General features: G+C 41.7%; 1 protein-coding gene and 1 long non-coding RNA gene across 2 annotated transcripts in view; one reads left to right on the plus strand and one right to left on the minus strand.

Annotated features, from left to right (window-relative positions):
• LOC146642502 (uncharacterized) overlaps positions 1–24,428 on the plus strand; it is a 501,695-nt gene that overhangs the window by 415,950 nt on the left and 61,317 nt on the right. The window lies entirely within an intron of this gene.
• LOC146642509 (uncharacterized) lies at positions 15,851–22,039 on the minus strand. The gene is made up of 2 exons (XM_085399333.1): positions 21,075–22,039; positions 15,851–16,375 (listed from the first exon to the last, which is right to left on the minus strand). Exons 1-2 carry the CDS (start codon positions 21,243–21,245, stop codon positions 15,935–15,937), a joined length of 612 nt encoding a protein of 203 aa, XP_085255459.1. The 5' UTR covers positions 21,246–22,039; the 3' UTR covers positions 15,851–15,934.

The raw sequence follows: 24,428 nt of genomic DNA on the forward strand, positions 1-24,428 counted from the left end.
TCAAAGGATGCTTATTTTCATGAACAAAGCTGATGATTTACTGGCAGATCTACAATCATACCCTCACCCATGTCTTAATATTCAGTGCTCCTTTTGCGACAAGAGAATAGTAAGGAGTTGGTATCACTGTAGACACCTCAACAAACCACCTGTCAGTCTCCTGTTCCATTCTCCCTCCACAAGACCCTGAGATGGCATCTTGTTTACTACTCTGAGATACTTGACCTTCTCCACTTTGGATAAAAACTCATCGTTAACCATAATTGGACACTACAACCTTTTCTGGCTGAGAACAATGGTCTCACAGTTGTAGGTGCTAAGTCTTAGCCCTCACCTACATATGGCCCTGCACATAGCTGAAGCTAGCACAAAGCAAAGGCCACTGAACCGAAAGCATTCCCCTCTGGGAATTCTGCCCATAATAATAATGAAAACTCAAATAAAAACTAAATAGAATGAGGAGTATCAAACATAAAGTGAACAAATGATTTTATTCATATGTTTCTAACTGGCCTTCTGTTATTGTACTTTTTGTTATTGCTGATTTCGTTTCTGAAATGTAAGATAGATAGATAGTTGATGGATAGATGGGCTGAATTTTACATAGGAGTATATCCGTTCCTAGATGATATGATCATAAAGTTTTTTATTATTATGCAAAGAGAAAGTTTGCCACTGTGTTTAAAACTAGGAAAAAAACAGTTGACACTTTGTGCTTCCAATCAACAGCCCCTTCATGAGTGGAGTAGGAAGGTGATTCCTATAAGGAAAACATATTTCCTGTGTCATCATCATCAGCCCAGATGTCAGGGTGTCTAGACAAGTGGGATGAAATGGGAGTTGGTAATGATATTAACCAGAGGCTGTCATTACCTAATCCAAAAATCAAATACTCAAAATCATCAACATCTGCTGTCGACTATTAGAAAAATGTAACAGTTGCTGAACTTTGCTCAGCTGGATTAGATGGGAGGCGAGAATCATTCACAGTGAGCCAGAGGGCAGCATGTTCCTGTACAGCACTGAATACTGATGTCAAGTTGAGGAGCTGCTTCTCAAGGTCAAATTTGTACACATATATGAAGAGATCACTATGTAAAGGCATAAAAGTTGACTTAACTCTTTCATGGGTATGCTATTAGAAACTGACTTTTGATTATTTTTAAATTAATACTTCAAACCAAGGCTTTTTCCTTTCAATGGGATGGCATGGGGTGACCAACAACAAGACAGAAATCTGCAAAAAAACAAAATATTTCATCAGAAACAAACACAGCGCACAACACTGGCAGGAAAAAAACGTTTTCTGGCTGATGTGATGCCAGGTTCCCTAAAAGAGATTCATTAAATTCAAATTCCAAATTCAAATTTTATTTGTCACGTACACAGTCATACACAGTACGATATGTAGTGAAATGCTTGTACAACTGCTCGTGACCTAAAGAAAACAAAAAAGGAAAAGGCTATGAATAAGATAGGAAATAAATATGAAAAATTAAAAAGGGTAAATTTTACTAGGAAGGAATAAAATATAAATTAAGGTTAAAAATGAAATAACTGTACAACACAAATTAGAATGAAGGGTAAATTTAACTGGGAAAGAATAAGATAAAATATATAAATTAAAGTTGAAAATAAAATAACTGTACAACAAAATACACAATATAGAACTATATAAGAATGTATGAAGAAATATAAATATAAATAAATATATACACAATAACATCAGCTGTACAAGTATTAACTGGAAATGAAGAATGTAGTGACCAGTGTTGTGCAATCCACATTATGTCTTGTGCAGTGCAAATATGCTTAAAGTGATTTAAGTGATGAAGTGAAGTGTGTGTGTAAGAACTGTATGTGTGGGTCAGTACTGTGTGGTGGTGTGATTGAGAGACCATATCGCCTGCGGGAAGAAGCTCCTCCTCAGTCTCTCTGTGTTGGTCTTCAGGGAGCGGAATCGCTTTCCTGACCTCAACAGAGAGAACAGTCTGTTGTTGGGATGGCTGAGGTCCTTCACGATCTTCCTGGCCTTGGTCCGGCACCGCCTGCTGTAGATTGAGTGCAGGTCAGGGAGCTCGGAGCGGATGGTGCGCTCAGCTGACCGCACAACCCTCTGTAGAGCTCGTCTGTCCTGCATGGTGCTGTTCCCGAACCAGGTTAAGATGTTTCCCGCCAGGATGCTCTCTATGGTGCACGAGTAAAAGTTCCTGAGCACCTTGGAGGGCAGTTGGAAGTCTCTCAAGCATCTGAGGTGGTAGAGACGCTGACGGGCCTTTTTCACCACGGTGTTGATGTGACAGGACCATGACAGGTCCTGCGTGATGTGAACTCCGAGGTATTTGAAGCTGTCCACTTTCTCCACTGGGCACTCGTTGATGGCGGGGGTCTGGTAGTTCCTCTCCTGCTTAGTGCTGAAGTCCACTATCAGCTCCTTTGTCTTACTGACGTTTAGAAGGAGGTTGTTCCTCTGGCACCAGTTCTCCAGATTCCTAATCTCCTTCAGGTAGGCCGTCTCGTTGTTATCAGAGATCAGGCCCACCACGACGGTGTCGTCAGCAAACTTGATGATGGTGGTGGAGCTGGTAGTGGCCACACAGTCATATGTGTACAAAGAGTACAGCAGGGGGCTCAGAACACACCCCCGGGGGGCTCCAGTGCTGAGAGTGGTGGAGGCTGAGACATGTCCGCCCATCCTTACTGCCTGTGGTCTGCCAGTTAGGAAGTTGGAGATCCACAGACACATAGATGAGCTGAGTCCCAGATGCTCCAGCTTGGTGGTGAGTGTGGAGGGAATTATGGTGTTAAATGCAGAGCTGTAGTCTATGAAGAGCATTTTAACATAATTCCCCCTTCTAGTGTCCAAGTGAGTGAGTGATGTGTGGAGGAGATGAGAGATGGCATCGTCTGTGGAACGATTTGGACGGTAAGCGAACTGTAGTGGGTCCAGTGTGTCTGGTAGTGAAGAAATGATGAAGTCTCTGACCAGGCGTTCAAAGCACTTCATCACTACTGAGGTGAGGGCTACAGGGTGATAGTCATTGAGAGAAGCAGGGTGGGGTTTCTTCGGGACAGGAACAATGATGGACTCTTTGAAGCATGTGGGGATCACCGACTGAGATAAAGAGATGTTGAATATCTCAGTGAACACAGGAGCTAGCTGGTATGCGCAGTCTCTTAGGATGCGACCTTAGGATCCCTTAGGATGCGACCATTATGCACAAAGTGGTGCCTATTGGTTGGAGATCTTGAGTCTCATGCAAGCTGTTTCATATTCAGTTGCAAAGGTTCAAAAGGTCTCCAGACACAGACTCCCTTCTCACATCCAGCTATACTTTTAGATCCATGTCACAAACAAGATTTAAAACATGGAGCAAATAGCCCAGCACCGGCTGGTTAAATTTATGTCTTCAGTGCTGACATTTCCAACGCCATTTATATTCCTGATGTCATATTTCAGGGTTGCAAATAATCATACAAAATATGAAAAATAAGGATTTGGAGCTCACCCTGTGCTATATATGAATAATATGGTTTTAGTTTTGAATGAGTGGTCACTGAAAGGGTTAAATAAAGTGTCTACCTTGAGCTACCCTTCATTTATGTATTTTTTGTTTCCAAAGAGCCGGACATTCTCATAATTTAAAAAAAAAAATGGTCCTGAGGTTTTCTAAAGGTCTTTTAAAGGGTTTTTCAACTGTTTTTGGTCCAATCCTTGTACTGGATCACTTTCACAGGAATGTTATTTTTGGCTTGTTTGTTTGTTTTTTTGTTAAGACATTTGACACTCAACTATGAATTATTAAAGCATAAAAAAGGTGTGTAATTTAAGCAATGAGCCAGTGTCCTGTCTACAAATAACAGACAACATGGCCAAAAACATTTTTTATTGTATCCTTAAGCAACTTGTTACTAGCAAATTGCCTGACATTATCTGATTAAATTTTAAACAATTTTTTTTATTGTATCTTATACCAAGTAATGCAATTTGACAGCTAGAAAAGGTTATTTTTGCATCAACAGGGTGATTTCCAGAATTATTAGCCAAAACTTGGCATGTCTTAGCATGGTGTGCAGCGTGTCCTCAGAAAGCTGGAGGAAACTGAACAAGTGGAGGACAATAGAAAAAGCAGCAGGCCTAAAAAAGAAAAAAAAAGACTATCTACGGCAGATGAACGTTACCTAAAAGTCATGTCCTTATGAAATTGGAATAAAATCCACTAAAGATCTTACACAATACCTGAGAGATGCATCTGGCCCTTCGGATAATCCCCCACTCTTTATGGAAATCTCTCTGTATGGAAGAGTGGCTGTCAAGAAACCATTGTTAAGGAAATATGAAGACAAGGCCAGACTATGCCAAAATACACATAAACTGGACTGAAAATCAGTAGCAACAGGTTTTATAGAGTGTGTCTAAGCAAATTTGAAATGCATGCTTGATTAACGTATGGAGGAGGAGGTCAGGAGAGATACTACAGTGAGTGTCTACAGCTATCTGTAAAGCATGTTCTAGGTGGTGTTGTGGATCTTTTTTTTTTAAATTTTGCAGTCAGACTTGAATCTACCTTGTAATAGTTCCTGAAAACCATTTCTTATTTTTCAGTATAGCACTGATTCTCAATAGGCTGCCAATGCAGTAAAAGCATCCATATGATAGAATCAGTCATGGACTGGTCTCCCCAGAGCCCGTACCTCAACATTATTGAAGTAGTGTGGGATCATCTTGAGAAAGAAGGGAACAAAAAGCTGCAGCATCCAAAAAAAGAGTCCTTCAAGAAGCCTAGAGAAATGTTCCTGGAGACTACTTAGAGAAATGACAAGAGAGTTTAGACTGTGTTACAGAATAAAGAAGGTCATATAAAATATTGGATGTAGCACTCACTAGATTTGTGTACAGTTTTTCCCATTTTCCAGCAAAATATAGAGAAATGAAGGATGGCTCAAGATTTTTGCACAGTGCTGTATGCTTCAAGCATCTGAAATCCCCCAGTGATGGGAGGGCATTATCTGAAAATAAGTGCACACTTTGGACATGAGGAGAAGAGGCTATGTGTCAGAGATTTACAGTTAACAAACAGTCAGGTGAATAATCAACACTGAGACACTTAAGATTGACAACGTGCGGCACGGGTGAAAAGCTCAGAGCAAATCACACCGAACTGCAGTATTCGTTTATTTTTATAGGTTACATCGTCAATATGCAAATATAATCACATTTCCTGTTACGCAGGTCCTGATGCTGTGTGTGTGTGTGTGTGTGTGTCACAAAGTATGTGTGTTGCAAGTCAATTTCTAAGAATAATATAATGCAAGTCAACTTCTGCGGATATGTATTTCTGTACTGGTCTCTTGTCAGTGTCACAGGGTCAGCTTCCTGTTTCAACAGAAAACTGTGTCTGGTGAAATATGTGTAACATAACTTTTGAAGCATAAGCAAGTAAAACAATAAAAACTCCCTAACACTATGACATGAAGTATGTCCAAAAGTTTTCTATCTACATTTTTGAGGATTAGGCATCTTTTGCCTAATTTTCATTACATATACTAGTTAGTTAAAAATATATCACGATAAGAGGGCTATGGATGTATATGCAGAAGGCCAAATTTAGCTTTAATTTGCTGCTGCTTTCACCACTAACACGGACACACTGACACACACTGTCGACACATATCAGTAATTACCGAATATATTAGAAAGATCAGAAGACTCTGCGTGATCCTTGGTGAGGCCTGGCCAGCTGTTTGCGCCTGGAGCTTTCTTTGGTCTCTGCATAATCATCACAGCTCTTTTGCATAGGCGGCTGCTGAGGCTGCACTTCCTGTGATGAGCCGAAGGGAGGTGAGCATCATATTTTATACGATTGTTTCTTTCTTCCTCTTTTAAGCTTGCCTGCACCCCGTGCCCCGAGGTGAAGTGGTTATTAGTTGGGATGTGCCAGGACTTTAGAACAGCTGGCAGCTTGTAGAATATGAGTGGGGGTTACACTTTCTCCAGCACACAAAAAAGGATCATCTGACACTTCATCTTAGAGGTAGATAAGGCTAGAGCGGTGTTGTTGGAGATGGATTACATCTCCAGCAGGGCTAAGATATAAGATAGGAATGAAGTGGCACTTAATTACCCTTGACTTACAAAGAACAACAGATATCCACTTAAGTTTTAGACAGGCTGGAACATTGCCACAAAGATGGTATTATCAAAAAACAAACAGACATTGCAGCAATATTTTAAAAGGGGGTATGAAGATACAGCTAAATGCTACTCTTTATTTTTGCCAGTGTAACAAATAAAACATAGCTGAGAAGCCAGAGTATGTTCATCACACTGGATTAAAAGCCTTATTTGACTTTGAAACTGGAACTATGCTGGTTGATTGTCTCCTTTGTCAACCAAATGCAAAAGAAATCATAGAAGTGTCTGTTTTTTGGTAGAGTGGAATTGAGTGATAGGGCTGTTTGGCCTGTTATTGAAACAGGGAAATTGAAATACTGTGGGATGAACAGCTTGGATAGGGGGCTGTATGGCAGAATTATCGGTGCTATGACAGAGCTCATAGCCAGTAATAGCTATTGTGACTGTAATGGCTCAGATGGTTGATGGGGTGAGAGTAAAAATGACCGGCATTTGATATTGTGCATCACATATTGTCATCATCATCAGATTTTCATTGCAACTGCTTGTCAGATAAGTCTGATGCTTGCTTTATTTGTTTAATATACTTTATTTCATTTTTTCCCTAAAGATTCAAGCAAACATCTTTCGGTTGGGATATTAAGGCATTTTTCAGTGCTTAAAGCACTGAAAGTTTGCATTTTCTCTGTGCCACAAAATGGAAGTGGAACCAAAATAATGACAACAAATTCATCAACATAGCTTTGGTCTCAAGAGGAAGTGGAACCTTACGAATTTCTCGAAAAGAAAGAAAAGAGTCCAAAGAGAAGACAGATGCTTTTATCCACTTTTCTAAAATTTCTAAAATAAAAAAAGACAATAAAAAAACAACCCAAATTGGTAACACTTTATAATAAGTGCACACTATTAAACATTAGTTAATCATCTGTTAAGCATTAGTTAATGGTTAGTTAATTCTCTCTACAGCATCTACAAAGTATTTCTCATAATCAGTTTATTCTCAAACACCTTATTCATGATTAATAAGCTAATGTACAACACTTTTTATTAATTATGTTTTCATGTTCTAAAACTCATTGATTAATCATTTATAAACGCTACTCTGCATCAGTTACAAACCAGTCATCTCAGGATGTTCAATGGTATACAAAATTTCTGGTAAAAGGTAAGTAGATGGTTAACATACCCTACATAATACTATAAACTCTACATGTACTACATATAGTAGTTTCATACTAGATGTTTTATAAACACTGAATATCAGGGTTACATCAGTCAGCTGCTATATCTTAACAGATGTCTTACAATACATTTATAACTGTCACTTAAAGGCTGCCAAAGCTGTAACTCACTATCGACCAACTTCTTTTTCGATAGATTATCTATAAATACCCATAAATACCTTAATAAACTTATTTAGGAAGTTACAAACCATTTGCTACCTGTTAGTAAAGTATCTTGAGTGAGTCCATCTAAAGTGGGGACCATATATACCTTACAACCTATTTATAGATGTGAACGTTTTTAAAGTACATTGTAACAAAAAATAAATGACAACACACAGGGTAGATCCAGAACGCACTGTATTTTTAAGATGCCAATCACAAAAACATGAGAACAATGCTTACAGATTGGACACACAAATTTTGATACACAAATAAAAACTGTCATAAACTATCAGCCAATATTTGAGGTAATACAGAACACAGCTGGACGCAAACTATATGACCTGTAGCTCTTTACATTAAGTTTTCAAATAACATTTTTAAAAAGAAAAAAAAAAGCAGTAGCATCATTAACTTTTAGAATTATCTGTATTTTTTGGAAATGCCATATATCAGTCTCCCCAATGTACCATTTTTGTGCTTTTTTGTGAGCCACTCGTTCCACTCAATAACTGTAAGGTGTTCTGACAGTAGTCTATCATTTCTGTTACCCCTGAATCTCCAGATTTGCGCCTTGTAAGACCTCCAGGCTCTCTCCAGATTTTGGGTACAGTGGGGCAAAAAAGTATTTAGTCAGCCACCGATTGTGCAAGTTCCCCCACCTAAAATGATGACAGAGGTCAGTAATTTGCACCAGAGGTACACTTCAACTGTGAGAGACAGAATGTGTAAAAAAAATCCATGAATCCACATGGTAGGATTTGTAAAGAATTTATTCGTAAATCAGGGTGGAAAATAAGTATTTGGTCAATAACAAAAATACAACTCAGTACTTTGTAACATAACCTTTGTTGGCAATAACAGAGGTCAAACGTTTACTATAGGTCTTTACCAGGTTTGCACACACAGTAGCTGGTATTTTGGCCCATTCCTCCATGCAGATCTTCTCGAGAGCAGTGATGTTTTGGGGCTGTCGCCGAGCAACACGGACTTTCAACTCCCGCCACAGATTTTCTATGGGGTTGAGGTCTGGAGACTGGCTAGGCCACTCCAGGACTTTCAAATGCTTCTTACGGAGCCACTCCTTTGTTGCCCGGGCGGTGTGTTTTGGATCATTGTCATGTTGGAAGACCCAGCCTCGTTTCATCTTCAAAGTTCTCACTGATGGAAGGAGGTTTTGGCTCAAAATCTCACGATACATGGCCCCATTCATTCTGTCCTTAAGACGGATCAGTCGTCCTGTCCCCTTGGCAGAAAAACAGCCCCATAGCATGATGTTTCCACCCCCATGCTTCACAGTAGGTATGGTGTTCTTGGGATGCAACTCAGTATTCTTCTTCCTCCAAACACGACGAGTTGAGTTTATACCAAAAAGTTCTACTTTGATTTCATCTGACCACATGACATTCTCCCAATCCTCTGCTGTATCATCCATGTGCTCTCTGGCAAACTTCAGACGGGCCTGGACATGCACTGGCTTCAGCAGCGGAACACGTCTGGCACTGCGGGATTTGATTCCCTGCCGTTGTAGTGTGTTACTGATGGTGACCTTTGTTACTTTGGTCCCAGCTCTCTGCAGGTCATTCACCAGGTCCCCCCGTGTGGTTCTGGGATCTTTGCTCACCGTTCTCATGATCATTTTGACCCCACGGGATGAGATCTTGCGTGGAGTCCCAGATCGAGGGAGATTATCAGTGGTCTTGTATGTCTTCCATTTTCTGATGATTGCTCCCACAGTTGATTTTTTCACACCAAGCTGCTTGCCTATTGTAGATTCACTCTTCCCAGTCTGGTGCAGGTCTACAATACTTTTCCTGGTGTCCTTCGAAAGCTCTTTGGTCTTGGCCATGGCGGAGTTTGGAGTCTGACTGTTTGAGGCTGTGGACAGGTGTCTTTTATACAGATGATGAGTTCAAACGGGTGCCATTCATACAGGTAACGAGTGGGGGACAGAAAAGCTTCTTACAGAAGACGTTACAGGTCTGTGAGAGCCAGAGATTTTCCTTGTTTGAGGTGACCAAATACTTATTTTCCACCCTGATTTACGAATAAATTCTTTACAAATCCTACCATGTGAATTCATGGATTTTTTTTTCACATTCTGTCTCTTACAGTTGAAGTGTACCTCTGGTGCAAATTACTGACCTCTGTCATCATTTTAAGTGGGGGAACTTGCACAATCGGTGGCTGACTAAATACTTTTTTGCCCCACTGTATTTTTCTTGGGGTGGCTGTAGCTCAGGTGGCAGAGCAGGTCAGCCACTAATCAGAAGGTCGGTGGTTCGATCCCAGGCTGCCTCCTGGCTGCATGCCAAATATCCTTGGGCAAGATACTAACCCCATGTTTGCCTACTGGTGGTGGTCAGAGGGCCCGGTGGCGCCAGTGTCCGGCAGCCTCGCCTCTGTCAGTGCGCCCCAGGGCAGCTGTGGCTACAATGTAGCTTGCCATTGCCAGTGTGTGAATGTGTGTGTGAATGGGTGAATGACTGAATGTAGTGTAAAGCGCTTTGGGGTCCTTAGGGACTAGTAAAGCGCTATACAAATGCAGGCCATTTACCATTTCTTTTAAGTAGCTTTTTTATGGGCAGAAATCTGTGCCATCAGAAACTGAATACGAATAAGCTAAATTTGAATTTGAATTGCTCAGATTGAATCTGAATTGTAACTTGAATAAATGCTTTTAAAAACTGAATATGAATTATCCTAATTTGAAATTCAATTTATTGGTCTGAAAATGATCATCACTAAATTGAAATTGAATTTTATATTTTGAAAATGAATTAATTTGCTTTGAAACCGTATTTTATCCTTTAAAAATTTAGCTCTCGAATAATTTCAGATTCACTTCTCACCATTCAGTTTCAGTTCTACAATTCAGTTTCAGTTCCAAAATTCAGATTAATAGAACTACGTTTTACTAGCAGACCGAAAGTGTTACTGACGGGAATCTAGAGCGTCTTGAGCTGAATTAAGACTTCAGTAGTCATTCGTCATGTCGAATGACCAGCGGATAAACTCTCAGGTTGGTAGTAAATGTATTACATGTATAAGAACAAGCGTCATGTTAACAAATGAATGTAGAAATGTAACGAGTGGGGGACAGAAAAGCTTCTTACAGAAGACGTTACAGGTCTGTGAGAGCCAGAGATTTTCCTTGTTTGAGGTGACCAAATACTTATTTTCCACCCTAATTTACGAATAAATTCTTTACAAATCCTACCATGTGAATTCATGGATTTTTTTTTCACATTCTGTCTCTCACAGTTGAAGTGTACCTCTGGTGCAAATTACTGACCTCTGTCATCATTTTAGGTGGGGGAACTTGCACAATCGGTGGCTGACTAAATACTTTTTTGCCCCACTGTAGCTACAGTGATAGATATAATTTAGATACAATTTAGCATAGTTATATATACAATGGGTGATCAACTTTATCAGTTTCATATTCTTCCAAAAGCAGTTTTCGAAACATCTTTATAAACTGACTAATGCTTGAACATTGCTGTAGGTCCACAGGAAAACTGTTCCACAGTTTTACCCCATAAATAGTAACACAAAAGGTTTTAACCTTTGTCCGTGCTTTAAGAGTCTTCAGATTAAATTTTCCCCTCAATTCATAGTCCCCTTCTCTGTCAAAAAACATCCTCTGTACATTTCCTGGTAACATATTGTATCTGGCTTTGTACATACTTTTTGCAGTTTTATATTTTATAAGATCCATAAACTTCAGAATTTTTAATTTCAAGCACATGATGTTAGTATGGTCTCTAAATCCTGCTTTAGTAATCATCCTGATTGCTTTTTTCTGAATTTTACATAGGGGTTGAAGTGAAATTTTGTATGTATTTCCCCACATTTCCGCACAGTATTCCAAATATGGCAATATAAGTGAACAGTAAAGTACCCGGAGTGATTTGGAAGGCAAAAAATGTTAAACTTTACTCAGTACAGAGATGCTTCTTGACAGTTTAGCTTGTATATGCTTTATGTGAGGTTTCCAGCAGATTTTGTTATCTATTATCACACCCAGAAATTTTGTATCAGAAACTTGCTCTACTTCATACGGTGGCTGGGAAGTGCAAATCGCAACAAATTAAAAAACCACAACAAATTAAAAACCCGCAACAAATTAAAAAAACCCACAACAAATTACAAAAACCCACAACACATTACAAAAACCCACAACAAATTAAAAAACCCCACAACAAATTACAAAAACCCACAACAAATTAAAAAACCCCACAACAAATTAAAAATTCTTGACGGAAAGGGATTGTCTGAAATACCGGAAGTGACGCAACAATTAGCCTAATAGGGCTTTTGGAGCGTCACGAGAGGGGGCGTGGCCATGATTTTTGGTTGAGGCGCCATGTTTCTGGGCCAAACAAAGTGCTAGCGAAAGAGGAGCGAAAGTACACGGATAACACCAGCTATGGTTCGTACTTGCTGTGCGGTCGGTTGTAAACTTAGATCGCACGACCGGCAAGGGAATAAGGTTGAAAATGGTTTATCTTTTCATTCTTTCCCCACCTGGAAGCAACATGAGGCAGCTCATGTATCGGATGTTACCAAAAGAAGGCGTCTAAGATAAGATAAGATAAGATAAGATAAGATAACCTTTATTAGTCCCACACGTGGGAAATTTGTTTTGTCACAGCAGGAAGTGGACAGTGCAAAAGTTATGACGCAAAAATTAGAATACAATAAGAATAAATACAGTACACAGCTGTACAGAATAGAATAAAATAATATACTATATACAGTAGAATAAAATAGAATAAAAATATACAATAAGATAAAAATAGAATACGAATGCTATATACAACTGAGTAAAAATACAACGATGCCAGAAAAGATTATTGCACTTAGTGTTATTGCACATGTGTGGATGTGTGTGTTTGTTCAGTTAAAGTCTTTGTTGTGGAGTCTGACAGCAGTGGGGAGGAAAGACCTGCGAAATCTCTCCGTCCCACACCGTGGGTGCCGCAGTCTCCCACTGAAGGAGCTGCTCAGTGCTGTCACAGTCTGCTGCATGGGGTGGGAGACGTTGTCCAACAGGGATGACAGCTTAGCCGCCATTCTCCTGTCACTCACCACCTCCACTGGGTCCAGAGGGCATCCTAGAACAGAGCTGGCCCTTCGGATCACCCTGTTCAGTCTCTTCCTGTCCCCAGCAGAGATGCTGCCGCCCCAGCAGACCACACCATAAAAGATAGCAGAAGCCACCACAGAGTCATAGAAGGTCTTCAGGAGTGGGCCCTCCACCCCAAACGACCTGAGTCTCCGCAGCAGGTACAACCTGCTCTGCCCTTTCCTGTAGAGGGCGTCTGAGTTATGAGTCCAGTCCAGTCTATTGTTCAGATGAACACCAAGATACCTGTAGCTGTCCACAGCCTCAATGTCCATACCCTGGATGTTCAGTGGTTGCAGTGGAGAATGCTTGTGCCTGCGGAAGTCTACCACCAGCTCTTTGGTTTTACTGGCGTTGATCTGGAGGTAGTTCAGCTGGCACCAGTCCACAAAGTCTTGAGTCAGTCCTCTGTACTCCTTGTCGTCCCCATCAGTGATGAGGCCGACTATTGCAGAGTCATCAGAGAACTTCTGCAGGAAGCACTGGGTGGAATTGTGGGAGAAGTCTGCAGTGTAGATGGTGAAGAGGAACGGAGCCAGAACCGTTCCCTGTGGGGCCCCCGTACTGGAGACGACCCTGTCCGACACACAGCCCTGAGTCCTCACATACTGTGGTCGGTCGGTGAGGTAGTCCAAAATCCAGGTAGTGAGGTGATGGTCCACTCCAGAGTTCTCCAGCTTGTCCTTCAGAACCGAGGGAAGAATAGTGTTGAAGGCACTGGAGAAATCAAAGAACATGATTCTCACAGTGCTTCCAGCAGTCTCCAGGTGAGCGAGGGAATGATGTAGGAGGTGAATGACGGCATCATCCGCTCCAATGCCAGGCTGGTAGGCAAACTGAAGTGGGTCCAGTGATGAGCTTGTTAGGCGCCGAAGCTGAGCCAGGACCAACCGCTCCAGGGTCTTCATCAGGTGGGATGTCAGAGCCACCGGCCTGTAGCTGTTGAGGTCCTTGGGGCGTGAAGTCTTTGGCACTGGTACAACACAGGAGGTTTTCCAGAGCTGTGGGACTCTTACCAACCTCAGGCTCAAGTTGAAGAGGTGCTCCATCACCCCACACAGTTGGTCCGCGCAGGACCTGACGACCCTCGAGCTGATGCCATCTGGGCCCGCTGCCTTCTTGCCATTAATCCTCCTCAGTTCCCTCCTAACCTGGGTGGTTGAGAGAGACAGGCTGGAGCCTTGTGTTGAGTGTGTATTGGATGCTGTTGTTGGGGGTGGGGAGGAGTGAGCAGGGTGGATAGAGGAGGTGTGAAGTGTCTGAGGTGTCAGAGGTGGAACAGCAGCAGTGGGGGTGGGTGAGTCTGCAGCCGATGTTGTAGACTGTCTCATGGTTGAATCAAATCTGTTGAAGAAATGATTCAGTTCATTTGCCCACCTCACATCCCTCCCAGGCAGAGAGTTCTGCTGTTTGTGGCCTGAGATGGTTCTGAGGCCTCTCCAGACTTCACCAACGTTGTTTTGCTGAAGCTGGTTCTCCATCTTCTGCCTGTAGCTGTCCTTCCCATTCCTTATCAGTCCCCTCAACTCTCTCTGCACCCTTTTCAACTCCTCTTTGTCTTTGGATTTGAAGGCCCTCCTCTTCTGCTTGAGGACAGCTTTCATTTCTGGGGTAATCCAAGGTTTGTTGTTGGAGAAACACCGTACAGTCCTGGTAGGTACGGTGTTATCCACACAGAAATTAATATAGTCAGTAATGCATGTAGTAAGGCTGTCGATGTCCTCTCCATGGTCGTCACAGATCACCTCCCACACAGTCGACTCAAAACAGTCCTTAAGAGCCTCCTCGCTCTCCTCTGACCATCTCTGCACTGTGCGGGTGGCTGGTGGCACCCTGCGCACTAAGGGCTCATACACAGGGACAAGGTGCACCAGGTTGTGGTCAGATTTGCCCAGTGGAGGGAGAGGTGATGAACTGTATGCCTCTTCAGCATTGGCATACAGTAAGTCCAGTGTTTTATTGTCTCTGGTTGAGCAGGTCACATACTGGGTGAAGGTGGGCAGTGTGGAGTCCAAAGAGGCATGATTGTCTAGTCTGGATAGCAGCTGTGAGACGAGCTGATATCCAGTTCTCTTCCATCTCCAAATATCTGTTGGTGTGCTCTAGACATTTTCATTCCGGTAAGTTATAGATATGTTCTTATCACTCTTTATCCGGTCTTTAAGTCTGACGTCACTAGCATGGGCTCAAACGCTGCTGCAGGTCCATAAATCACTGAGAGTTGAAAAACTATCTAAAGTCTTTCATCTGTAATAAAATGATTAGCGTTCTGCTCTACCATGTGTAACAATTGAGTTTATCATCCAGACAACCATGAAAACGAAACGGAATTTGACATTTAACAGAGTTAGAAATTAGCAGGAAGTTAGCTCGCTAGCTTCCATCTAAATGAGGGATTTTGGAAACAAATTAAAACGTACAGCTCTGTTATCACTTCCAACATAAATGAAGACAGAAAACTAAACAGCAGTGACGTTTTCTAGGGTTACTGAAGTTTGGCTAGCTGGTATATAACGATGTGCTACGTGACCGCTAGCGACACAGCTATGTTAGCATAATATAAACAGGCTAACTTTTTTCCACTTGATAAAAGTTATCGTGAGGATTCTCGGTGGCCTGGAACAAATAATTTCATGGCAGGTTGCTGTAAACGGACGTAAACGTGCTGTAAACGTTCTATTTATAGACTTGCTAATTGTGTGGCATTATTGCAGGCAAACCAACCTTATGAAATGGATGAAACATCGTGACTGGGTTCCAGCGCTACACAAGGGACCTGCTTCAAACATACCACCATGCCAATCAGATTACTTCTTCCATGTGAGGGTGAAGAGGTGACCCTTCTGGATAAAACGGTGAAGGTTTGCTGCCCTTTTGGTGAACAGTGTGGTAGTAAAACCAGGGAAAAATGAAACTTGCTCCTGTTAAATATTAAGTCTTGTGCTGTATAGATAGCGGTAATTTTTCAAAAGATAAATTGAAGTAATTGATAGTAAATAAAGTAATGTTAGTAGTGGGTGATATCGTGTAAATGCTGTCATGATTTTGTGTAAACATTTTGTCTTTTATAAACTATAAATGACATGGATTCTACATTGTAACTGATGTGATGTTCTATAAAGTGGTTTTAATAAAAAAAAATTTAAAAAAAGAGGCAAAAATTAGTTTGTTTCTTTATTCAACTTTTTAACAGTGGTACTCAGTCAGTACATATTCAGTAAATGCAAATTTTTTTACATGGCAGTGCACTTCAGGCATAAATCTAGACCCATATATAAAACATTATGGGTCATTCCCACAACCCACAGCTTTACTGTGTTCCAGCAAAGTATCCAATAGCAGTGACAACTCCTCCACATTAGCAGGTGGTATTCTTTGTTTTTGGGGACGGCTCCTTTTACCTTTAAATATGGATGGTCTGTTTATGTTTTGATCCAGAGCTGTTTTTGGGCAGCTGAAGAGGAGAAGTCTCTTATGGCCAACCTCTGGCTGTATCTTGGTCATATTACCCAGCAAAACCCAGTATGCAGGTTTATCTGTAACAGTTCTTCTGCCACGGATCCGCACTGCTGCTTCTACTTTAAACAGAAGAGCAGTGACATGGCTGCAGGTCTCCACGACTCCGGCCTTACAGGTGCAGTGGACGGCTTTAACCTTCCCTGTGATGCTCACAATGACCCATGGCTGTAATGCTGGTTCATTCAGTCTTTGAGAGTGCAGTACCTGAAACATACAAAGTTAATTTAAAGACAAGGACTAATGAGCCAAGGCCGACATAAATGTGTTTTATCTACTTTCAAATCCATTTATCATAAATGTAACAAAGTATTTAGAAACTTAGCACATACATGTAATTTTTCATTTTTTTATGTATCCATCTATAGAACGTTGCATGTTATATTCCAAATCTGCCTGTTCTCTCAGAAACCTGCCTTCAGAAAATGAACCTAAAGTATGTAATGCAAGGATGTCATCACTTTCAAGATGGAGAAAGCATAAAGTTTGACTTTAGGTGACAATTATGGACACGTAATATGATAAGGAGATTCTGCAGGTCATTAATCAATGTATTATAGTAAAAAATGTATTTTTTGTGACACAGGACAAAAACATGGAAGCAAGATATATAATTAGGATTATTTATAATAAATATGAATAAATAATTGCAATTTCTTTAACCATTGAGAATAACTAAATCCTTCAGGACAATGTCACATCAATGCACTGAACTCACTATGGCTACGTTCACACTGCAGGTCTTAATGCTCAATTTCGATTTTTATATTTAAATCTGATTTTTTGTGTCTGCTTTTTCACACTACAAATAAAATGTGACATGTACTGACAGTGCTCCTTTGTGAACCCTCAAAGTGGCCCGCATGCGCAAAAGCAGACGTCACACACAACACGCTCTGTTCAGACCCAGACCAAACAGTATTGTTTGACTGATGGCCCTTAATATAAAGACTTGTTTCAGACTTTGGGTTCTCCAATTTTTCTTTAAGTTATTTTGTTATTTATATATGGCCTAATAATTATCCTCATTGCTGTTTTAGAGAGGAGCGGTGCTTCAAAGGATAGTTGCAGATTTCGGTCAGAATCTGCAGATTATACAGTACAAATAAAATGTTCATGTTGTCTTCCCAACACGGGATGGACACGAAGCGCTCATGCGCTCAATGTCTTCTCGGGCGCTTCTCCAGCGCTGATAATTGGCATATGTTTTGTGTCAGCGACATAAAAGACGATTTATTGCGACATGACCATTAAAAAAGCAATTGCTTTCTAAAACATCAGATACGTATCGGATCCAGTACCACATACGAAAGTGACCCAGATCGGATTTGTGCTGTTTTTACACTGTCATACCATGATTGGATATGGGTCGCATAGGGTAAAAAAAAGTCGGATTTGATGCACTTTCACGTGCAGTGTGAACTTAGCCAGAGCCTCCACATGTTCTCACTGTAATTTGCCCCTCATGAATGAATTTATGATTGCACTAATTTGAATGTTCAAAAGAAAATCAAACGCATTTTACTCACAGTACCCTACAAACGTCACTGCTGTTTAGTTTTCTGTCTTCATTTATGTTGGAAGTGATAGCAGAGCTGTACGTTTGAATTTGTTTCCAAAATCCCTCATTTAGATGGAAGCTAGCAAGCTAACTTCCTGCTAATTTCTAACTCTGTTAAATGTCATAAATTCCATTTCATTTTCATGGTTGCCTGGATGATAAACTCAATTGTTACACATGGTAGAGCAGAACGCTGATCATTTTATTACAGATGAGAGACTTTAGATAGTTTTTCAACTCTCAGTGATTTATGGACCTGCAGCAGCGTTTGAGCCCAGACATGGCTAGTGACGTCAGACTTAAAGTCAAGTCAAGTCAAGTCAAGTTGGCTTTATTGTCACTTCAACCATATACAGTTTAACAGTACACAGTGAGGCGAAACAACGTTCCTCCAGGAACCAAGGTGCTACATGCAACATAAATTTACAACATAAATTAACAGAAAACACTAAACTAGCTAACTAAGAGGCCTAGTTAGCTGGCTAGCAGAGACAAGACAGACTGACCTAACATAAATTACAACATAAATTAACAAAGAAAAAAACTAACTATCTAACTATCTAAGGAAGACTTTTTTTTTGTTATCAGACAGCAGACAACAAAGTGCATGTGCAAATGTGCAAACAAGAGCAGCAAAGTGACAGAATGATAGAAAAACACAACGTAACATAATAATAAGGTTTTGTGATGATGAGTTGAGGTAGTGGAGGGACAGTAAACATTCCTTACTGTAGCAGCAAAAATTAGGAAGTACAGAAGTTAGTGCAAAAAGTCCAGTAATAATATTGTGCAAAAGAGCATTTACAGGTTGGTGTATACGATGGTTTGGTGGTGTAGGTCAGTGTGTTTGCGCTTGTGTTGATTAGTCAGTCCAGTCACAATGTTTTGAGGTAGTTGAGTTAACCTGAGTGATAATGTTTGTGTGTGTGTGTGTGCGTGTGTGTGCGTCCGTGTTTATCAGTCAGTCCCTTTTTGCTGAGGAGACGGGTGGCTTGTGGAAAAAAGCTGTTGCACAGTCTGGATGTGTGTGCCCAAATGCTTCGGTACCTTTTTCCAGATGGCAGGTGTGTGAAGAGTGTGTGAGAGGGGTGTGTCCGATCAGCCACAATGCTGGTGGCTTTGCGAATGCATCGTGTGGTGTAGATGTCCTCAATAGAGGGGAGAGAGACCCCGATGATCTTCTCTGCTGTTCCCACTATCCGCTGTAGGGTCTTGCGGTCCGATATGGCACAGTTCCCAAACCAGACAGTGATGCAGCCGCTCAGGATGCTCTCGATAGTTCCTCTATAGAAGGTGGTCAGGATCGCTGGTGGAATCCGGGCCTTTCTCAGTCTTCTCAGAAAGAAGAGACGCTGTTGGGCTTTCTTGTGCAGGGAGCTGGTGTTGAGGGACCAGCCGAGGTCTTTCTCCAGGTGGACGCCCAGGAATTTGGTGCTGTCAACGATCTCCACAGAGGAGCCGTTGATGCTCAGCAGTGAGTGGTCGCCTCGTGTCCTCCTAAAGTCAACAACCATCTCTTTTGTCTTGTCAACATTCAGAGACAGGTTGTTGTCTTTACACCAGTCTGTTAGTCTCTGCACTTCCTCTCTGTACGCTGACTCGTCGTTCTTGCAAATGAGACCCACCACGGTCGTGTCATCAGCGAACTTAATGATGTGATTTGAACTGTGTGTTGCTACACAGTCATGAGTCAGCAGTGTGAACAGCAGAGGACTGAGCACACAGCCTTGTGGGGCCCCAGTGCTCAGTGTGGTGGTGCTGGAGGTGCAGTTCCCGATCCGTACTGACTGAGGCCTTCCGGTCAGAAAGTCCAGGATCCAGTTGCAGAGGGAGGTGTTCAGGCCCAACAGGCTCAGCTTTCCGATCAGTTGTTGGGGGATGATCGTGTTGAATGCTGAGCTGAAATCTATGTACAGCATTCGGACGTGTGAGTCCTTCTTGTCCAAGTGTGTCAGGGCAAGATGGAGTGCAGTGGAGATGGCGTCGTTCGTTGAGCGGTTATGGCGGTATGCAAATTGCAGTGGGTCCAGTGAGGGGGGCAGCAGGGTCTTGATGTGTCTCATGACGAGCCGCTCAAAGCACTTCATGATGGTGGGTGTAAGTGCAACAGGACGGTAGTCGTTGAGACAGGACACAGAAGACTTCTTGGGCACGGGGACGATGGTGGTGGCCTTGAAGCACGCGTGGGAACGACGGTACTGCTCAGAGAGATGTTGAAGATGTCGGTGAGAACATCTGCCAGGGATGAGCACTCTGCCTGGGATGTTGTCTGGTCCAGAAGCTTTACGTGGGTTGACTCTGCGTAGAGTTTTCCTCACCAATTAATGACTGGTTGTGCCACAATTTTCTCCAGCTAAACAAAAACAAAACTGAAGTAATAGTCTTTGGTGCCAAAGAAAAACGATTACAGGTCACCAGAGAACTTCAATCTATACACCTAAAAACCACAAACCAGGTGAGAAATTTGGGTGTAGTGATGGATGCAGACCTAAACTTAGAAAAACACATTAAGACAATAACAAAGTCAGCTTACTATCACCTCAAGAATATATCAAGGATAAAAGATCTGATGTCTCAACAGGACCTGGAAAAACTAGTCCATGCATTCATCTTTAGTAGGCTTGACTACTGTAACAGCATCTTTACAGGTCTACCTAAAAAATCAATCAGACAAATACAGCTCATTCAGAACTCTGCTGCTCGAGTCCTCACTAAGACCAAAAAAGTGGACCACATCAGTTCAGCTCTGAGGTCTTTACACTGGCTGCCTGTCCATCAGAGGATAGACTTTAAAGTTCTAATGCTGGTCTATAAAGCTCTGAATGGTTTAGGACCAAAATACATCAGTGACCTCCTGACCCAGTATGACCCTTCCAGATCTCTCAGGTCATCTGGATCCGGTCTTTTATCAGTTCCCAGAGTCAGAACCAGACACGGAGAAGCTGCATTCAGCTTTTATGCTCCTTATATCTGGAACAAACTCCCAGAAAGCCTCAGATCAGCTGAAACACTCAGTTTATTTAAATCCAGGTTGAAGACTCACCTGTTCTCAGCTGCATTTGAATAAAGCACCAAATCCACACTTTTAAGCTTAAATTTCAAAACTAACATTTTAACTACTGATTTTATCTACTGTTCTGATTTTATCTGTTTTGATTTTATATACTGTTTTGTTTGTTTGTTTGTTAATTAGTTAGTTTGTTTTTTTGCTTGTTTTAATCAATTTTAAATCATGCTTTTTATTTGTTTTTGTTTCTAATGTCTCTGTAAAGCACTTTGAATCACCTTGTTGTTGAATTGTGCTATACAAATAAACTTGCCTTGCCTTGCCTTGCCTTGCCTTACCTCAGCTGTAGTGAGACACAGGACCTGGTCGTTCAGAGGAGGGGTGGTCTTCCTCGCCGCCACGTCGTTCTGCCTGTCGAATTTGTTCAGCGCATCTGGGAGGGAGCCGTCACTGTCACAGGCAGGTGATGTCGTCCTGTAGTTAGTCATGGCTTGTAAGCCCTGCCACATGCGCCGTGTGTCGCCGCTGTGCTTGAAGTGGTTGTGGATTCTCTGGCCTAACCCGCTTCGCCTCTCTGATGGCCCGAGAAAGTTCAGCCCTAGCTCTTATAAGTGCCACCTTATCTCCCGCTTTGAAGGCAGAGTCTCGGGTCCTCAGAAGTGCACGCACTTCCGCAGTAATCGTGAGATGATGGTCTTGGAGACAGTGACGTCATCGGTGCACTTGTTGATGTAGCTGGACACTGATGACGTGTACTCCTCCAAGTCAGTGAAGTCGCCGTAAGTTGCAGCCTTCCTAAACATGTTCCAGTCAGTGCTCTCGAAGCAGTCCTGAAGAGCAGAGATGGCTCCTGCTGGCCAGGTTTTCAACTGCTTCAGAACCGGTTTTGATCGCCTGACGAGTGGTCTGTATGCTGGAATTAGCATAACAGAGATGTGGTCTGAGTAGCCGAGGTGGGGGTGGGGCTCTGCCCGATATGCGCCGGGGATGTTTGTGTAAACAAGATTGATAGGTCTGTAGCTTGAACCTATCTGCTGGAACGTTGAGGACAATATAATTACACAGCAAAGCAAGACACGAGTAGGCAAAGTTCTTCATGTTTCTCGTGCACGGGAGATAACCGTACAGGCGCCGTTCCTTCGCTTGACCCCAGTTGCTCTCGTTCGTTCTCCCGTAACACTGCGCTTTTATTGAGGTTACATGTATATGCATAGGTTCATTAACATATGACGTCTACATACACACAAAGAGTACTTTGCCTGTGTGTGTGTGTGTGTGTGTGTGTGTGTGTGTGTGTGTGTGTGTGAGTGATTTGTGTGAGGTCAAGATGTGACCCTGTGAAGAGTCTAGCGGGTCCATCTGAACAAAAGGCTCTTATACTTAAACAGATATACGTGTGTTTGCTAAACCATATATCAGCAAGAGAAGATACGGCCTCTCCTAGGAGGTGTGTGATCTATGCCAGAACACTCTGGAGAGGAGTGAACGCACTCCCCTCTTCATGCTACACAGAGTTGTTACAGACCTCCTAGGATGAGACATTCTTTCAATCTACAAATGATTATACACCTCTAAGCATATATGGTTAAATATTTCTAAGCATAAATGACAATGAACAATACAAAACCTAACAAAGATCCAGCGTGCTTTCCCCTCTCGTTGCAAAGTCCACATACTGATGGAATCTAGGAAGCACTGACTTCAGATTTGCATGGTTGAAATCTCCAGCAACAATAAACAGTCCATCCGGGTGTGTATTTTGCAGTTCACTGATCTTTGTATACAGTTCCCATAGCACTTCATTAGCATTAGCGCTAGGTGGAATGTACACTCCGATAATGAAAACAGTGGTGAATTCCCGTGGTAAATAAAAAGGTCTGCATCTAACAGTCACAAACTCCACGAGCGATGAGCAATAACTAGAAACTAGCACAGATATTGTGACGATATCCATACATAGTGCAAAATCAACACGCTACACACAAAAATGTAAACAATAAACAATGTAGCACCACTTTGGCTCCGGAGTGGCCGCTGCGTGCTATTGCCGCGCCGCCATCTTTGTGACAATGACCGGATAAAGAGTGATATGAACATATCTATAACTTACCGGAATGAAAATGTCTGGAACACACCAACAGATATTTGGAGATGGAAGAGAACTGGATATCAGCTCGTCTCACAGCTGCTATCCAGACTAGACGCCTTCTTTTGGTAACATCCGATACATGAGCTGCCTCATGTTGCTTCCAGGTGGGGAAAGAATGAAAAGATAAACCATTTTCAACCTTATTCCCTTGCCGGTCGTGCGATCTAAGTTTACAACCGACCGCACAGCAAGTACGAACCATAGCTGGTGTTATCCGTGTACTTTTGCTCCTCTTTCGCTAGCGCTTTGTTTGGCCCAGAAACATGGCGCCTCAACCAAAAATCATGGCCACGCTCCCTCTCGTGACATCACGCTCCAAAAGCCCTATCCGGTTGTTCAGTCTGACGTCTGGGTCTAAACTCCGCTGCAGGTCCATATATCAAACGATCACTATGGCATTACTGAGAGTTGAAAAACTCTCTAAAGTCTTTCATCTTTAATAAAATGATCAGCGTTCTGCACTACCAGGTGTAACAATTGAGTTTAACATCCAGGCATCCATGAAAACGGAATTTATGACATTTAACGGAGTTAGAAGTTAGCAGGAAGTTAGCTCGCTAGCTTCTATCTAAATACAATATAGCATGTCCTGACTGCGGGGTTTTGAAAACAAATTAAAACGTACAGCTCTGTTATCACTTCCAGCATAAATGAAGACACAAAACTAAACAGCAGTGACATTTGTAGGGTTACTGAAGTTGGGCTAGCTGGTATATAATGATGTGCTACGTGACCGCTAGCGACACAGCTATGTTAGCATAATATAAACAAGCTAACTTTTTTTCCACTCGATAAAAGTTAACGTGAGTGTTCTCAGTGGTCAGAAACAAATGTAATCGCATGGCAGGATGCTGTAAAAGGACCAAACTTCAGCCAGGAGAACAACTGAGATAATCCATCCACAATACGAGGTTAGTCATTCATATACTGCTGCATGGGCTGGGCTGTAGTTACATCCTAAGGTTTTAAAAACTGAGCTTAAATAAATGATTAGTGGTAATAAAAGCCGAGGGAGGTCAACAGGGATCACTGACTGTTTTAGGAGCTTTTTGAGATCAAATAGAAGAAAATACATAACATTAAACATGTTAACAACACAAAAGCCATATTAAACGCAGACTACTTTAGACCCGGAAGTAGGATCTGTTGCGTCATCACTGAACAACCGGATTAGGCTAATTGTTGCGTCACTTCCGGTATTTCAGACAATCCCTTTCAATTTGTTGTAGGTTTTTTTTAATTTGTTGCGGGTTTTTGTAATTTGTTGCGGGTTTTTGTAATTTGTTGTGAGGTTTTTTAATTTGTTGTGGGTTTTTGTAATTTGTTGCGGGTTTTTGTAATTTGTTGTGGGTTTTTTTTAATTTATTGCGGGTTTTTAATTTGTTGTGGTTTTTTAATTTGTTGCAATTTGCACTTCCCAGCCACCGTAACTTCAACATTGTTTATTAACAATTTTGCTCCGTCATCTTTTTTACAATTTCCAAATAACATAAATGTAGTTTTTTTTTCAAATTTAGTGATAACTTGTTCCTGTCAAACCATG

This window comes from Rhamphochromis longiceps, linkage group LG23 (assembly GCF_057381845.1).
Source record: "Rhamphochromis longiceps isolate RC_006_pf linkage group LG23, R_longiceps_female_GT1.1, whole genome shotgun sequence".
Lineage (NCBI taxonomy): Eukaryota > Metazoa > Chordata > Actinopteri > Cichliformes > Cichlidae > Rhamphochromis > Rhamphochromis longiceps.

Excerpts from the sequence above, each read along its gene's own strand:
- LOC146642509 (XM_085399333.1), bottom strand. The coding sequence starts at position 21,245 with ATGTGGCAGGGCTTACAAGCCATGACTAACTACAGGACGACATCACCT. Across the intron at positions 16,376-21,074 it reads TGTGTCTCACTACAGCTGAG|GTACTGCACTCTCAAAGACT; the intron begins GTAAGGCAAGGC and ends TGTATGTTTCAG.